This window comes from Buteo buteo, chromosome 17, assembly GCF_964188355.1.
Source record: "Buteo buteo chromosome 17, bButBut1.hap1.1, whole genome shotgun sequence".
Classification (NCBI taxonomy): domain Eukaryota; kingdom Metazoa; phylum Chordata; class Aves; order Accipitriformes; family Accipitridae; genus Buteo; species Buteo buteo.
In genome coordinates, this window is record NC_134187.1 from 4,368,806 (window position 1) to 4,387,146 (window position 18,341).

The window sequence follows — 18,341 nt, forward strand, 5'->3', positions numbered from 1 at the left end:
GAAGAAGGTTCCTCCTCAGAGAATAAACTGGAAGAACCTTGCAATAGAACTGGAAGAAGACCGCTTCCCATTCAACACCACTCTATTTTCCTGACTTTTTTTCCCACATGGCCAAAGCTATATTCTGACTTTTTTTTTAATAGTTTGGGAATAGCTGAGGCCCATTTTTGATCAACATCTCATTTAGTAGTCTAGACTACTGTAGAAAAGTACACATGAATAACCTAGAAGGTTTCTAATCAGAGAAGTGGGATTCTGTAATGGGTTATTTGTAGGAGCAATGAGATAAGATACTTCATGAGAATAAAGCGGAGACTAATACATGTATAAACAGTCTTATGTCATATAAAACTGTGTGATCATATTGCACTTAAGGAGTCAGAATGACTTGTACTATTTTGTTCTCAATTAATAATTCTTTTCAAACTGGGAAATTAGAGTAGTTGCGGGATCTGTCAACAAGAGGTAGATGGTCATCAAGAACTCAGAGACTCAGACAGATCTTCTGCATGGAAGATGGTGGCAACAGAGGCTTGTGTATGAAAAGAGTTTGAAGGGAAGTCATTCTGGATCCCAGAGGTGAAGTTTTTTATGACAAAGCCTTTTGCTATTTTTTTGCTTCTGGGGGCACGTTTAGCGGAAAATCCAGGAACTGAATGGGCATCAAAACTAAACTGTCAGTATATTGGTGGTGTCAGGAAGGCACAGTCGTACCAGGGATGATGATGCCACACAAGGTCTTTGGCTATGTAGATGTTAGACTCCAAGGCTGTTATTTTAGCATTTTTCTTCAAATTGAAATCAGAGTGGGGAAACTGAGGAGATATATGGTGGCCCCTGTCCATGGTTAGTAGAGGAACTAAATCGCAGCTTAGACAGAAACACTTTTCATTCAGGGACTGTCCTAAATAAGCACAAAGTATACCTTGCAGAGTAGGTATGTGAATTGTTCATGCAGGTTGAAGGTAGTGCCACAATATAGATTACTGCTAATTACAGTGATGTCTTCCCCAAGCCTGAGTGTCTGTCTTTGGGGGAAAAAAAATCCCAAACAGTCAAAGTAGTCTGCTTCTTCGTATACGAACCTTATGTGAAGCCACTATTTCCCTTGTAAGTTTTCAAACAAATCTCCAAAATACCCTTCTAGACAACAGCCATGGAGCTTCATGTTGCCACCGCAAATCAGAAAACAGTAGTTTTTCACCACTGCTCTCCTGGACTGGACCCCTCTGGCGGTGTAAGTGTTAAAGGGTCTATCACTGACTACCAATCTCCCAAGCTACCTTTCCTCTCTTATACAGAGCCTTGTTTTTAAGCTACTTTTCTGTTAGTATCCACTGCACATAATAAACCTATCTAAATTTTGCCAATCCCACTCGAAGGTGACACCTGTGAATTACAAGGTTCAGGCAATTACCTCCACGGTAACCATGGTGGAAACCACAGCTTGCTCCATCAACGGGCTTCCAAACCCAACTGGTTCCTCTGCAGGAAGAAGGGAGGAGAAGGTAGGAGAGGTAAAAGGAGTGCAGGAGAGAGTAGAGGAGGAGGAAGATGAAGGGTAGAAGGGACTCAGGAACGGGAGTGCTAGCAGACTTTGTGAGTCGCTATGAGAGGAAGGAGGGCTATATTACCATAAATTCCCCACACCAGTGTGGGTCTTTGAAATGAAGGGGTTTGTGTTATTAAATCTCCATTAAAAATAAAGAGGACCAGCTCAAGAGAAGCTTTTCCCAATTCCCCAGTGTACTCCCAGAAGTTACGGACGTTTGGACACATGCGGGAGAGCCAGGAGTGTCCCCATTGTCCTTCTTAGGGACTGGAAAGAGATCTGGTCCCAGCAGCACCCCAGTGCTGTCAGACAAAACCTGCCTTGCTCATGTCACGTATGGATCCGTTTTCCCCCTTAACAATTAACAGGACCTGCAGTGAAAGGGATGATTTACATGACACGTGCGCACGGCAGAGACGAGCTGCCAGCCGTGTCTCCGAGGGACTGATCCTTTCCCCGCTCCGCCGTATTTAAAACGTCAGCGCTGTCACCTCTATCAGCAGAGCTTGTCTGGCGTGACATTTGAGTGAGTGACGGCCGCGCCGGCTCCCAGGTCAGCCCGCTGCGCCGTCGCATCGCGCTCTTGACTGCTGCCGTGCGTCGGATGGGAAAGGGAGGAAAATTCTTCCACATGCTTTCTTAGCAGGAATCTGGCCAGCGAAGGGTTAAATGGCTCGGGGTGCTGGGTCTTTGTGGGGATGTGTGCACGTATATCTATGTATACGTGTGTGTGTGCATATATACACACACACACCTTGGTTTGGCTGTAGGACCTCGCGCCCGCAGGCCACAGTCACATTATCATCTGGAAATTGGATAACGACAGCACAATGACAAATCCAGGTTGCTTGCAATAAGGTGCTAATCCCTTTGCTTTAATATCGGAGCAGCGTGTAATGATGTTTGGACATCACTCCAGTTTACTGACGACCCCACTGGGGCCAGCAATAGAAGCGTACAACTGTCTAACAAGCCATCAGGTGACCGCCGTCGTCAAAGCAACGGAGGATGCAATCTAATCTTCCCTCCATCCCTTCCAGCTCCCAATAAGGACCAGATTATAGAAGTGGCCCATCAATGCTTGGTAACTCGAATCAATTAACGTTAATTCGCACAATGCTATGATGTATTGTGATCACTTTCATTTCGGAGAAGGGGGAAGAAATTGCTATAATTCACCTAAAATGAGGTTGTCTATGGTGCTGAGGTATTAATTGGGTGTCCATATTAAATGGAAAAGGAGCACGGTAGTGAAGGAAAAGTGGATGAGTGACTCTCTTGGCTGCTATTGACCTATCAGAAGAAGACAGTGCCCTTTTCCTTTGCTTTTATCTATTACAGTTTTCCCTATTGCGTGTCAAGTTGATGTATTATAAAAAATTCATTTGGTGACCTTTCACCCCCCTAGCAGATTAAACAATTTCACTGGGATGGCATCATTAACAGGGCCTTGCATTTAATGATGATTTCTCTAAAAGGCCACGGAGATTCGATTTTAAGCTAACAGATTTATTGCACTATTATAACATATCGTAAAAAACTGTACCACCTACGGTCTGGTTTTAGGATAGAAACTGTTTAAGAGTTTATGTGGAGCTTAAAGTGGTATTACCTTGGGATACGCAGCAGCGGCAAGGCTCTGACCTCCGGCGGGATGCTGTTTACATTTAATAAAAGACGTTTCTCTAACAGTAAACTTTGGGAATGTGTTATGGAGGAGGTCTGGCTTAGTTCCTCGCCACTAGCAGGCGGCTTTGTAGGTAGGGGTATTTTCACTCATCTACAGCAATTAATGGAAGTCAGTAATGAATTTGGAGGATGTTTCTCTCCTATCTGATGCATCTGCTCTGTCCCTCTCCTTCTAAAGGCTCCTGGTGATCCCACCTTGCCCTTGAGTAGATCCATTAAGTCCTTCCAGCCTCCCTGTTTTTCTTTTTTTAGGGTGTCTTATCACTCCAGACTGCAGGAATCTGGACTCCACCAGCTGCATCCACCAGGCAGCTGCTTGCCTTCACCTCTTGCTGCCACTGGGATTGAGAAGTGCTAAACGAAGGTTGTCTGAGCAAGGGGAGAAGACTGCCCTTACCGGGGAGACATGTCTCTGTGTTCCTGGACAACTGTGTCCATGCTCTGTGACTATATTTACTGATTTGTAAAATGGGGAAAAAAAGTTCCTGAATGCTAGATCAGGAGCCATTTGGAGTTTGGACAGTCTGTAGCAAATGGAGAAATGGAGATCTGATGGTAGTAGTGCCCCAAAAACTTAATGTCAGAAGTTGGTCAAAAAGACTGGGTAGTTTAATTAATATATACTCCAAGAGAGTATGCATTGGACCTCTTTTTCAGAACTTTTTCAGTCTAACTAACTTACCTGATGCTTTCAACAGCCACAAAATATCTAGCTTCTAACTAAAGCATCTTTGCTTTATGAAAGGAAACCCTCACATTAATTAGATAAAGAAGCATACTCCTCTTGCCTGGCCTTGCCCACAGAGGCAGTTCAGTTACTTGTTTCTTATCCCAGTTCACCATCAACCTAGGCCCCCTTGCTAATTCTCCACACTACTAGATCTTCTCTCGTTAGCTTTCTGCCATCACAGCATCTGACCTCCAGAGCAGTGGACACATGGCTGCGTTCAAAGCTCCCTGCTGATGCAAGCTAGAATATGCATTTAGGTGCCTAGTTTTTTTTAATTTTGGTCTTATTGACTCAACCTACATGAAAGAAGGGAGACATCAGTAATGTCTAACACCATGGGTCCTGTTCAGTCCATTGCTTTAGTCCTCATAAGGAGATATGATCAATATTAAGTATTTATTTTTTCTCTGTTGTCAAGGGAAGCTGCAGCCTGCTTTCCACTGGAGTTTATTTTCTCTAGCTTTGATTTCTTTCTATGATATGGGAAAGCATGAGCATCGGTGGAAATAAAAGTCATCCTTCAGATAGCTTTTGCTTAAAGTAGGAATGACCTCAGACTCCTAAATGTCTTCTGGATGCTCATATTTCTCTTTCCCTGTTTCTTTTACTTAATGATAAGATCTGCAGGTGGAGACAAAGTTCTAACGGTGCAGCTGAGAGGGCACAGGTACCTGGTGTCTGGCTAACTTCATCACCGCATCACGTGAGAACTCACTTCTCACCTGAAGATGCCAAATTCCTCACAGCCCTTCCAGTGAATCTGTACCTACTTTGCCTTACACAAGTCCTCAGCTTGCCTATCTCCTGTCTTCACTACAGCATCTTCTTTCTTGTAGCCTGTCTTCTCTTCACCAGCAATCACCATCTTTTGAAGAACAAAAAAAAATATCTCCTTGGCTTGACTATGATGCATTTTGACATATTATTTATCACTCAAATTCTTCCCAATCTCCTTCTCCTTTCAAGGATATACTGATGCCACAACACTAGCATGGCAGACATACCCAGGTAAATGTTCAATTTGTTTCATTGTCTGATGTTTATTAGGAAATTAAATATGCCAGGGTCTGTTCTCTGGCACCAAGGTCAGCTGATATGGATCAGCCTGTGTCCATAAAATTAAATTCTCTCACCCACTGTGTCAGGGTGGCCTCATCCAAACTGCCAAATGAGAATATTTTCTGACTGTATTAGCTCCCAGGCCATTTGGGAGTTGTCCTGGACTTTGCTATTGGGCCTGGAGCACAGCTGGTGATGGACGGACAGGTTAACAGTAGAGGTGATCAAGTGTCAGTGCCAAGGCTTGTTCTTTGGTGTTATTTAGTTTTCTAGCATAGACGTATCCATCAACTTTAATAGACCCTTGACCCAGGTTCTCAGTCTGATCTCTTTCCCCTTGAAGTCAACTGATAATAATAGCTGCTATTATTGTTGCTGTTGTTATTATTGTAATTCTAATTCAAATGTCAAGGTCTTCTTGATTTCAGGGAGACTTCCTTCCCTCTGCCCCAAATCTCTCCACCTAGTTTCTCAATCACACCTCAATACCTGCAGTAGACCCTCTACTTTCTGAGACCTCTAACTTCTTTGCTACTAAAGAGCAGACGCTTGCTCTCCCGCCGAGCCTCAGCATGTTCAGCAGACACCTCTTGGCGCTGATGGTGAAAGGATCTGGGATCTCTGGTGTCCCTGCTGACTAAGGTATCACAAGCGGCGCCTGCTCGCCCGCTGTGCCCACGTTTAGAAGAGCTGCAAGGCACTGAGCAACGGAGCTGCTCCCCGTTGAGCGCTGTCAGCAGGGAATTGCAAACCAGCCTGCTCCTTCCCAGCGTGAGACTTCAGGGTAGTGACAAAACAGCACGCTCCTCATGCCCACCAGGAGGAAGGCAGGTCTCCTGGCTCTGGTCCTTGCCAGGCTACAGGCACATTTCTCCGTCCCCACTTCCCAGTGGCAAAGCTATGCCAGGAAAGCCTATTTTCCTTCCAGCCCAAATCATCAGGGCAGCCGCAGGCTGATCTTCTCTCCTCCTGCTCCGCACTGACGCTCACTTGCAGGAACGTAACTTGCTGCGCGCAGAGTTGCCCCCTAAGGCTGGGGCTCCCTCACAGCAAGAGTCAGGTTGGACTGTGTGGGCTATACACACCATGGTCCATGTTGTGTTCACCGAATTCAGGGGGAAAAAAAAAAAAAGACTGTAATTTTTAAGCATACATGTATATTTCTGTTTTGGTTTGTTTTCTTTGCCACCACTCACCCTAGGGAGTGGGAACTATTTCCTACAACCACTTTTTGCAGCAGTCTTCCTTTAGGTGTGAAATAAGCACAGTTTTACCGTGTAGGGCTTGGGGTGTGGAGGCAGGGCATTTCATGCCAACATTTTTTTCTGTTTGTTGGAAGTTTTAAAGAAGCTGGAGAGAGGAAAAAAATTAATTTTTGGCTTACAGAAGCCATGCCAAGACTCACCTGGACTCTGCTGGAGTCAGGGAGCTCACAGAAATTGCAGCTCTCTGCCCTGAAAACAGGAGTGACTTGATGTATTGGTCCTGCAGTGAGTTTCAGTCACAGTGCTGCATGCACGCTTACGGAAGGAGGTGGCTAAGAGCAGTGATGAACGCATTTGTGCCTTTGACATGAATTTCAAACATAATGCTGCCTTTCAGACTTTCCCACTCACAAAACAGAAAAAGAACCCAGGTAAGAACTGAAACTTAAATCCTTGAGCTAGCTCTTCTAGTATTGGCCATCAGCTGCAATATAAACAGTTTCTAGTTTGTAATGCATAGTAACACTCTGAAAACAAAACAAAACAAAACAAAACAGAACAAACAACGCACAACCAAAACCCAAACCAAAAAACTGAGTTAAACCAAAGGAAACTTATGCTTCATATATCTTCTGTTTGTAAACACCTTTAAGCAAACACTAGAGATGAATGAATAGCTTTTCTACTTTCATTTCAAGACAATAGCAAACCCCCAGCCGCTTCACTGCAATTGCAGATTAGAGGGTTTTATATATATATAAATTATATATATATGAGATACTAAATGACACAAAGCACTGGAAGAAGGAATGAAATGATACAGGCTCAGAATAAAGTGTTGATTCTTTATTCAAATGCAAAAACCCTCTCCTGGGATGCTCTGATTTAAATTTCAGTCTTGGAAAAAAACAATGTCTTTCAATGGGGTGTCTGTATACCGCTATATTTCAGTATGCAGACTTCACAGATAATGAAGGGTAAGAACACAGGTGTGGGAGGATAAAGATATGCAGTAAAGCCCTGTAAGTGCTGTGCTTGCGTAGAGGAACTGAAACTTTGTTCTTAGAGGAGTTCGAAGGTGTTCACTGGAAATCTTTCTGCTGGACAGGAAGCTTCCACTGCTATCGGTGCACTGCAATGAAGACTTGGGACTAAGGCATTGGGTTTCTGAATCCATAAAAATCCCTGTCTCTGCCACATACTTCCAATGGGATACCAGGGAAATAATTTATTTTGTTAATTTCTCAGTTTTCCATCTGTAAACTGGGGATTGAAACAAAAGGGTTTTTTATTACTTTGGTGCTGCTGTCTCCTTGGAAGTGATGTCTGTTCCATATTTCTATACATGTTGCTCTCATCCAAGGAATGAAAGTGCTGTGATAAGGTAAATTAGTAGTTGTTTGGTATAGTGCTCCTTCTTATTCATAACAGACTCTAAATATTTCCACCTGCATTACTAAGGTGGAAAATCCCATGAACACAAAGTAACATGTCATTCCAAGGAAAGATGTGAATTAATTCTGGGACTAGCATTGGGAGTGTTCATAGCATTAATATTTTTTTTTAAATTATTTTTTTAACATTCCTTTGCATGTGAAAGAAATGGAAGCAGACAACACCCAGGAACGTGCCTGTATGTGAGGCCCTATAATATCTCTGTTCAAGTGCAGCCCTCAGACGGAGAAATTGAGAAGCAGCTTCCTGTGCAGCCGAAAATCATTTTCCTGGACATGAAGGTAGGATTTTCTCCTTTGTAGATGGACGCCTCTATTAATTCTATACAATTTTGACATTTCCAAGCAATCCAAAAGCTATGAGACAGACCTAAGTATGGTATAGGACAGCTCTATAAATAAATATGGCAAAGGATAGCTCTATAAATAAGCAGTCATTGGTATTCTGGGAACTTGTTCCAGGATAGACTTTGTTCACATTTTTCAGCTTTTTCCGCAAGGGTTAGATTCATGCTGTAGAATTCACTGTGTGCAGTTCTCTGATTTCTGCTCCTCAAGTTTTGAGGAATGTGGGAACAACACCACAATCATGAAGTCTGGCATTGTCAGGTATAATGGGGTATCCTGAGCTGCTCAAGCAAGTCCTCACCACGCAGAGCAGTGGTAAATAGAGATAACCATGTTTAAAACAAGCTTGGACATCTATGTGATGTGATTTAGCTCTGCCAGAGGTGCTAACACAAGTCCTGGAAGCAGCAGACCAGGTCCACTGAGTTATTAGGTGTGGATGCACTAGGTGCAGTCCCAGAGTCACGTGAAAACTGCATAGCATGGCTTTGTGCTATGTTTCTATTTCCTTTGTATTTTCATGTCTTCTGTCCTGTTTTCCAACTATTTTCTATTATGGAATCATTCCCATTTTACTGGACAGGCCAAAAGTATAGCCACAGAATAACTAGCCTCAGGTATGACATTTTTACAGTGTTGTCCCTGGAGCTTGGTATCAAATCCAAGCTTGGACAGCTTTGTGGACATTATTTCTGGATGCAAAGTCGCTTTATAATAAAGCCAGCTCTGTATATCCGTTAGTCATGAGACTGATTTTACAGCTGTGAGACACAAACCTTTCAGCTTCTTTCCGTTTTACTTCAGTTTCCTACATGCAGGCATCTTGTTGTGTTGTAAGCTGTGGAATAAGCTGTTTGGCCTCCAGCTCCTGTAGAAAAGTAAGACCTTTCCACAAGCTAACTCTGCTGGATGTAAACATTGTTGGCTAGCTGGAATGACACACAAAACTTACATCTAGGCAATTGAATCTTCCCTTGAGATTCATACCCTTCTTCAGATGTGTTTCAGGTTTTCTATTAGGCTTGAGAACCAATAGCTCTCTAAAAAAATAAAAAAATTGAAAGATAATATATTTATATACACATAGACTATAGGATCTAGATCCTGCACACCTGTTACAGCTGGGTAATTTAGGTATCAAAATGAGTTTCTTTCACTGAGCATATAGGGAACTTAAATCTTCAACCTGACTAAATCGACAGACTGAATCTACTCAGTTTCCTTGAACTTGTGGAGTCACCATCCTTGGAGATATTCAAAAGGCATCTGAACATAGTCCTGGGCAACCCTTTCTATGTGGCCCTGCTTCAGGAGAGGGGTTGGACCAAATGACCTCCAGAGGTCCTTTCCAACCTCAACCATACCGTGATTCTGTGAACTTAGACACCATCGAAGCCACAATGTCAAAATTACCTACTTCTGATAGGCGATGTGAGTGTGAACCTAGATACTTCAAGTGAAGCAGCAAACCTTGCCAGACTTTACTGAAACAGACCTGAAGTTGCCAGAACTGGTTCCTCTGAGCTTAAGCTCATCTTAAAGAGTTGTGGTGAGCTTTGTGACATTTGTAACATATGACATGTAGATGCAAACTGCCCTCCCACTGGTGATTAAAAAATTATTACAGTTGTTAAAACCATGAAAACTTTCTTTCCTCTTGTTGAGGAGATGAGACTTCAGCTCTTCTCTTTTGTTCTTCCTCCCAGGGTCAAAGAGTTGACAAAGTGGGGCCTCCCTCAGAACCCTGGGTCGTATCAGCTCATCTCAAGGGCTCCTCCGAGGCTGTGCTAAAAGGTTTGGATATGTTTTCTTATAGCGAGGGTTATGGCAAAGCAGCTGTGCAGAATGATGGTGATAAATTTAGGAGTTGTCCCTGAGAAATACTGGATAGCCTTTGGGCTGAAAAAAGAAGGTTGCAGCAGGAGTTTGGTGAACTGGCCAGTCATGTGCTAGAGAAAGAGAAGTTTATACAAAGTATTTTTGTGATGTGGCAGCTTAGAGGGAGTATATCCAGTAGTTTATCTTAAAAAGAGATAGATCAAAAAATAAAAGAATTAAGTATTAGAAATCCTAATACTTGGTTTTCAGCTAGTGTTAACTGGGACATTTCCTTAGAGTCAGTGACAACCCGTTTGTCCCAGCAAAGGATGTGGCAAAGTAGAGACAGAAACAACTGCCTATTGTTTGTAATTAGCATACTTTAATATGGAAACATTTTTCACGAGGGATCTAAGTATTTCCCTTCTGATCCTCATTTATTGAAAGACCTGAACTCATGACTAACTCTAAGCATGTGAGTATTTCCTTGAGGTTATTGAGGCTACGAGCATGCTTAGGTATAGAGTCCACTAGAAAGTGGAAATTATATTGATTATAAATCATCTTAATTTCATTTCTAAAATCTTTAAATGTAAGCAAACAGGGCACACATTGAAAGGTGAGATTTCCTATTACAGGTACAGTATTTTATTTGCAGTAAAGCCATTTGTGTGTTAGCTTTGACTTGAAAAGTTCACATTTGGAGAAGAGAAGTGGCACTCGTGCTGTAGATCAGAGCTTCTCACCCTTTCAGTCTGTGTTTCTGTTAATTAGACATTCTTCCTACCTCATTGTAGTTCCAGGTTTACAGGTTAGAAAAATCCTTTGGTCTTTTCTGCTGTTTTTCATGCCTTTTCAGGGCGGTACACCTGACAGGTTTAGAAACATGGGTCTAGATGAACCACAGGTTATTGGATCAGCTACTGGCTAACAGTGGGAGAAAGGAAGGGAGAAAGGGAGGAGGTGAGGAAGGAGTCAAGGAAGGGAAAAGAAAAAGAAGAAGACAAAAAGACAGAAAAGAAAGACAAAAGTAGAGAAGAAAGAAAGATGGAAAGAAAGAGAGGGAGAAGGAGGAAAAAAGGGGAAAAAAGAAAGGAAGTCACCCAAGAGAAATGCACTTCACATTCTTTAAAAGATACATGCATCAAATTAATAGTCAATAAACTCCAGCAAAGAAAGAACTGCGTAGTACAGATGTTCTGCATGTAATAGTTTGCTGCAGTTTTTCCTTTGACAAACGTCCTTATTGCACTCGTCTTTTGAAGCATATGAAAGCAGCATTTAATCGAAATGGGTCCCGTCTAGCACACTGAGGCTGCTTCATCTGACAGCAGCCAAACTGCCTCATGGAAAGTAGTTTAGCTCCAAATTAGCTTGCTTCTATGTTAAATACCAGCTTGCCTGAGAGATCTTTGTGAAGACTCCCATATATATCTGTAATATTCTGAGCTTTGAAGCATATGTGCCCAAAAGCTGAGATAGTCTCTGTTGAGAAGTACAGTACAGTACTCCAGGCTTCATCATAGACTAGAAATGGCAATTATAAAGTATTTGAACACAGCTGACAAGACCCTCTATAAAAGCAGTGTTACAGTGAGTATCAGAGCCAAGAAAAGTCTTGGTAGTCTGGGCAGATACTGTCCTAAGGAGGATCACATGTGTAGTGGATAAATAGATGAGCCAGGATCAGGCTGGAGCAATTAGAGAAATCTAGATTCCCAGTTCTCCACCAAGTCTATTCACAGTATAAATTACTGCCTATTTATCACAGCTGGTCCTGGAGACTCACAATGAAATTGGGTATTTGGTGCGCTAGATGCTGTACAAAAGTAGAAAAACATATATGTAGCCAAAACTGACTGGGATATTAGTAAATTAAATAGTACCAGATCACGGGGAGAGGAAACTTTATCACTTCTGTTGCTAGATCATTAAAATATGGCATGCTTTTGCCAAGAACCTTGTGTCAGGCAATTTCTGGCCATGGTTCCAAACTCAACACAGCAAGGAATTAATCTCAGTAGGCAGTTTGCATTGCAGCATCTCTGTTTGGAGGCTGTAAGAGTTTAAGAGGTTTGGCCAGGGCATACCAGTTCTTCAGTGCCAAAGAAGAGATCCTAGCACTGTTTGTATCCTAGAGGTGTAGGCACAAAAAATGGGATAAAAGCAGGGAGAAATTGTCCTTCAGTCTGGCCTACCATCAAAAGCCTTGTCTCCACCTGCTGAAACCTTCCTATGCATCTGTGATTGCAAGATGTCTCACAAAGAGGTTTGCTACTTCACCACTTTGTTCAATACCCTGGACGCAGGAACAGCAGAGTATAAATGTCCTCCTCACATTCAGGCTTTACGTACCTTCACCTGTGCTGCTTAACGGCAATAAAATGTCAAACCACCTGCTTCATAAAGCAAATAGTTATTACATGTTGCCTTTGAGCAGGCAAAAGCCTGTGTTTGTGATCCCTGGAGCAAGTCCAGCATCCTAAGAAGTTCTGACTTCTCACGCCCACCTGAACCAACATTCTGAAATTTGTCAGTCTTTAGGATTTTACCCCTCTCACCCTAAGAGCCTGAATGAAGCCCAGACCTGGTCAGCATTGCTCAAAGGCCAGGACTTGGCTGCTGCTCAAAGATACACACAATAAAATGGAGATCCAGTTACAAAGTAAATTATAACTTTCAAAAAGAGCCTACAAAAATAAAAGCCATGGCAAGTGTAAATGTTGGGTCAGAATGCATTCCCTGATAGCTTAGAACAAGAGGTAAAGTGATGGAGAAACAGGCTCTCCCGGGTTTCATTTTAATGCTTTCCATGGCCTTTCCTCTGCCAGGTTTCTAGCTGAAAGTATCTCCTGTACAATCACAGGGCAGTCACCACAGACATTTTTCATGGCCAAATCACTTTCAAAGTGTCTGAGAGGGTTGGAGAAGTATTCAAAATGATTTAACAGTAGGACAGGAGCTAATATGCCCCAAATGACGGGGTGAAACACCTACAAATCAGAAAAGGGTTAAAACGGTCAGCTCTTTTCCCTTAGCTGCAGTGGCTGGCTCCTTGAGACCATTCCTTTAGGACAGAAAATAGTCTCTCACTAAAACTCTCCTAACCTTGGTGACGTACTTAGTCACACAAGACATGAGTTAAATCAAAAAGATGAGCATCTGGAACTTTTTAGTGCATCTATATAGCTCCCATTACCTTTGCTTGATCCCCTTAAGATCTGTATTCTTGTTACACCCCCACAATATAGATATATACAGTAAATGCCATTTCACAATGAGCTCAAGCAACCAAGATTCAGAAGCTAAGGTTCTCCAGTCCATCAGGAATTTAGTGTCCAAGTAAGTCTGGAGACCTAACCCTATGTGAAATTTCTGGTATCAGACAAGAAGTTTACAATTAGGAGGGACACTGAATTTAAGCTTTCTGAAGCTCCCTTAAAGTCATGAGGACTCTCTGAGGGGCTTAGGTGATACTTATCTCGACGCTGTTAATCGCAATGCAATTTTTTTTACTCTGCAGGGCTCACCCAAGTGCAGGTCATAGATGGATGGGCAAGCTTTTCCAGCTTGGCTGTCTCCAGTTCAGGCACAAACTGGAAACTTGTGTTCACTGTCACATCACCTCCAGGTAAGCTCCGTTTTTCTGCATGTTTTTTGATTTGGTAACTGAACTTAAAACCTACAGGTGGTCTGGATTTGTAAAAAGGGAGTTAAGCTCATTCAGAGTGGAGCAATGCCAAACCTCTAAATAGCCTGACTTCTGTTACAAGTCCAAGTTGGCATTACCCAGGCAGCAAGAGAGCTGGGTGATTCCTGTGCTATTCACGCAAGATCCACAAAATCCAGATGAGTTAGTATAGAGAAGTATTGCCAGAAAGAGGTGCCTCTTTCTCCCTGCATTCCCTAGCTATGTATCCCATGTAGGAATCAGGTACTTAAGGTCAGGTAAGCTGTCAGAGCAAGTTTTTTCCTATAAATTGAGTCCTTTTATTCCCTCTTTGTTTCCTGTTTGTGTTCAGAAATTTCCCATCTGTGCTCCCAATTATTTTCATAGTGCCTTTCACCAAGCGTTTGTCCACATCTGGTCATCTTTATGGGTGCAACAAGTTATGCACATTCAGAGCATGCCTCCAGGACTGGGCTCTGCTAGGGGTATCCTGAGAGTTTACAGAGATGATGTTGGGACTTCCAGGATTGTGAGGCTTGCACGAGGCCTCTGAGCCTTCACCAGTAATGGTGAAGAGCAGGTGAGCTTAATGCCTCCTTAGAAATACCAGCTGAGGGGAACCTTGGGGATAAGGCACCACGTGAACTCTGGCTTGTAAAAGCCTCAGGGCATCTGCACGAGATTGGTCCAACTGCTTGGGGGCCTGAATTTATCTACAAACGTGGGTCTGAAGGTATATAGGGGTCAAAGTGCTGGATTCTTCTCTCAGAATGACTGCTGAAGCAAGTCAATGGAGAAGCAGGAACATGCTGTCTGGCGTGTAGTCCAAAGATACAGGTGTTGTAAGACCATGTGTGAAGTGTCTATTCTGATATTGCATACATATGTAAATATATGTATGGATATATATCTAGATATATATAGATATAGATGCAGATATAGACATAGATAGATATAGATATAGATAGATATAGATTTATCTCCATATATATATATAAACTGAGAGCCATCAGGCAGAAAGAAGTCTAGGAAGGACAGGCAGAAATATTTCCAGGAGAGGTAAGTCAGTGTGTGTGCCACCGCATAAAGCCCCAATGAGTATTCCTTTGAAGTACTGAACATAATTTTGTTTATGCATGTTCAGAGATGATCTCAAAATGGGGTAGGTACAAACTGAGCATTTTTAATGAGAAAACTCCAAGATAACGTGGCTTCTTTCAGCCAAAAAAAACAGAGAGGGCAAATACATCAGATCAGTGAAGTGGCCAAGTGGAAGTGGCAATGAAAAAATCTAAGCTAAAAAATTAGAAGAAGGTTATTAACATTTAGACTATATTTTTCTGAACAGCCTATCTTAATAGGTATGAATAGTGAGAGCAGATCAAACTGGTGTTGGATGGAGGTCAATACACTTGAGGATGATATTGTACAACATGGTACATACAATATCATGGGATAGGATTTGTAACCCAAGAAATCCCTTCTTATCCAGGGATTAAATGAAAGTCCAGGGGTTTTTTTAATGAGAAACCTTTGCTCCTCCTAGTCACAAGTGACTAATCAACATCGAGTGTTGCCCATGGCTTTGCAAAGGGAGAAGTGGGGTGCAGGGATTACCTGGAGGTGGGCCTTTACCAGGGGGACATGTGTCTATTTTGAGGGTGTGTGCTGCCAAACACCCGCAGCTCCCATTGCCTTCACTTCAGTGAGAGCAGATGGAAAGTCAGCACCTCACAGGATCCGACTCTTTAGTGGCAAGAACAGCTTAATGAAGTGTGTTTTGAAAGCTATTTCAGGGAAGTCACAAAATCTTTCCTCTGAACAAAGGTCAAACGGAGATCCTTTTTATCAAGCATTTAACCCTCAGACTATTGCAAAGAGATGTTTACAGCTAGCAATGTGGACGGCTGATATGTCTGTGTAGGTGTCACCTGTGTAAATCAGAGTATTGTACACTTTTAATATGCATTGCAAAAGTACACACCAAAGCAGCAATCCCCTTTACTTGCTTGTAATTGGGAACTGTGCTGGAGACAGTATAAAGGCTTTTATACTGCCAGACTCTTACTAAGGATATATGCTTATTGTTTGAAATAGATAAGCAAACAAAAATTAAACAATCAAATAGTGGATGTTTGGGATACATTTTCATGACCAGGTTTCTTTGGGTACCCTGGCATAGTTTGCTATTTGCAGACAGCTCAGAAGATGCAGCTGATGTTGAATGCAATAATTCCAAATGTTTTAGTGGTAGTTCCTGGGGAGAGTAGACTATTCATAGCACTGCTGCATAGTCTTGCTCCTTGTTTTACAGTAATATTCACTTAACTGATATGGATCCCAATGGGCTTGATCCATCCACTTTCCATTTAAACCAACAGCAGTCTACTCACAAACTATTAGAGTAGTGCAAAGCACCTTTAAGCACCTGTCTGTGTAGAGTCCTTGATACCTGTGAGATTACTTCTTTCCTCTCAACTGAAGTTCATATGTGTTTGTACCTGCAGGCAAATTTTTCCCAATTGGAACATGCTTCCCACATTGTTCTGATGAAGCTCTGCTTTGTTCAAGTGGACAATATTGACACAAATCTAATTAGTTTCAGATAAAAGTACTTACAGCTACTTACCCTAGTCTCCAAGCTTCCATCTGACAGTGTTTCTGATTTTTTTTTAATGAATTGATGAAAAAAAGGCTTTTAGGTTTTTATTAAAAGTGAAACTCAAACAAGAAAAAGAAATTTCCATCCATCAAAATTATTAGAATTGTGGGGTTAGGACCGATAATGAGTCAGGTATTAAGACAGGTAATGAGTTGATGTGCTAATCCACACCCTTCAAATCAATCTATAGAGAGGGCCAGGGCCAGTTTTGTTAAACTCCTGTCCTCCCAGGCACATCTCCATTCAAAATGTGTTTTGGAAGTGATTCAGGGAACCAAAAATTTTCTATATTTCTGATTTTTAAAAGGGCAGTATGAGGCATCTTCCAGTCCTTGAAGCTCAGATGCTGACATGCAATGAACTCTTGACCACAGAAACTATCAGTAGTGGCTGGCTTGATTCTGACTTCATTTACAGAAAACTTCAGGATCTCTGGGTGAAGAGCATTACCCAAAGCTTGTGAGCATCAAGAGACTAAATATTTATCATGCTAACAGCAAGGACACTGACAATTTTTATTTATATTGCTCATTATTGACATGGTGGAAAATATTAACAAGTTCACTTTGAGTTTTCTGCATCATGGACGTAAGCTTAATGCTAGTGAATGTTTCTAGGTTCCCCATAAGTTACGCTGATATGAATCATATATAGCCTGTAAAAGCTGAGTATGACTTGGCACATTTCTCGTTGCAGCCAGTTTCTTTGTCTTGCTAGGCAGAATGTGCATGTTTTCTGTCTGGGCCTGATCTGTTTGGCCTCAGAAATAGATACTTTGTGAACGTATTTTCTGGGTTTGGGAGTCAGCTAGACAAATTCATGGAAGAAATATTAAGGATTGTTAAATACAAAGAAGCTGCCTCTGCTTCAGGCAGCCCTGAAAGCTTGAAACTTACATTGGAGAAGTATTGTTAGATATTTGGTTTGTGCTGGTACTCAGACCTAAATAGATATTGTTGGCTAATGTTGCATCTGGAGATAGAAGGACTTCTGGGTTGTTCCTGCATGCATATTTAACAGCAGCATCACTGTTGAAAGGCTCTAACCTGGTGTTTTAGCTGTGAAACCAGTGTTCTTACTTTTGTAATAAACTCTGCTTTAAATTCTCAGGGGCCAAGTTTACTGTGCTGTCTCAGCCATTTACCATCTTCCCTGTCCCCATGGGAGTGAAGGCCAGCATGATCCTTGTTGTCATACTGAGTTCAGCAGCATCTGCATTCATCCTCGCTCTTGCATTCTGCTGGTTCAAGAAGAGCAAAAGCAACAGTAAGTTGGAAATACCCACTAAAATTTATACTTGCAGACTCCCTATTTTGTTTAACAAATCCCCAGAGTGGCCACAGCAGGGTTCAGACAATGGCACTCAGAGAAAGCTCTGAGAAGTTTAGTAATTAGCAGTATAGTTTGTAGTTCAAGGTTATAGAGTTTTGTGCCTATAACAGATGCCTGGGTATTGTCTGGAAAAAGTTTTAACTGTATGTGAAACATGATGAAAATCAGGTTCCTATAGCGCAGACAAGGAATTGAGAAAGGGAGGAAATATTTGCTATGATTTTGATGATCCATTCAGCCACTGCATTTTCCTGATGAAGGATGACATAGCAAAATAGCACTGTGATGAGGATATGTAAAGCCTTGGTGCTGACCAAGGACCAGACACAGCTGCAGTGCGAATGCCACAGAGAGAGCAGCACAGTCATGCTCACGTCACGCTGTCAGCATCCTATGAGTCAAGGTGGTAATGGGAGGGCTACAGCTCTTCTGGAGTTCTCCCCCAAGCAAATCCACACCTCTACTAATTTACCTTAAGGTTGCTTTCTTTTTAGCATTGATCTTAAAACAAATATAGCTACCTCAAGGAGGCTTTCCCACTGCTGAAGACATAAGTCTATTTGTGTAAGAAAAGAGCTGAAGATAAAAGGATGTGACTGTAATACTTGGTGGCTTGATTGCTAAACAGCCACCTCAAACTGCTGGATATGTTGAAAGTTACCAAAAACTTGGCCTTTCAGATACACTAATTGAAGTTGTGACCTCGCCAAAGGTACAGGTAACCTGTAGCAGAGGAGTAAATGCACATCCCGGTTAATAAGACATCTCCCACTAGTTTCAAGACCTTCTCACAGTTTCTCCAAACTTTTGCTTTCAAGTAAC

At 42.0% G+C, this 18,341-nt stretch overlaps 1 protein-coding gene across 1 annotated transcript in view; it reads left to right on the forward strand.

Annotated features, from left to right (window-relative positions):
- The window catches only part of PKHD1 (PKHD1 ciliary IPT domain containing fibrocystin/polyductin), a 255,192-nt gene that overhangs the window by 232,074 nt on the left and 4,777 nt on the right, over nucleotides 1-18,341 (forward strand). Inside the window, exons 60-63 of the mRNA XM_075049823.1 lie at nucleotides 7,836-7,971; nucleotides 9,744-9,831; nucleotides 13,379-13,486; nucleotides 17,298-17,453. Of these exons, the coding sequence (XP_074905924.1) occupies nucleotides 7,836-7,971; nucleotides 9,744-9,831; nucleotides 13,379-13,486; nucleotides 17,298-17,453 (488 nt within the window). The remainder of the gene's footprint in view (nucleotides 1-7,835; nucleotides 7,972-9,743; nucleotides 9,832-13,378; nucleotides 13,487-17,297; nucleotides 17,454-18,341) is intronic.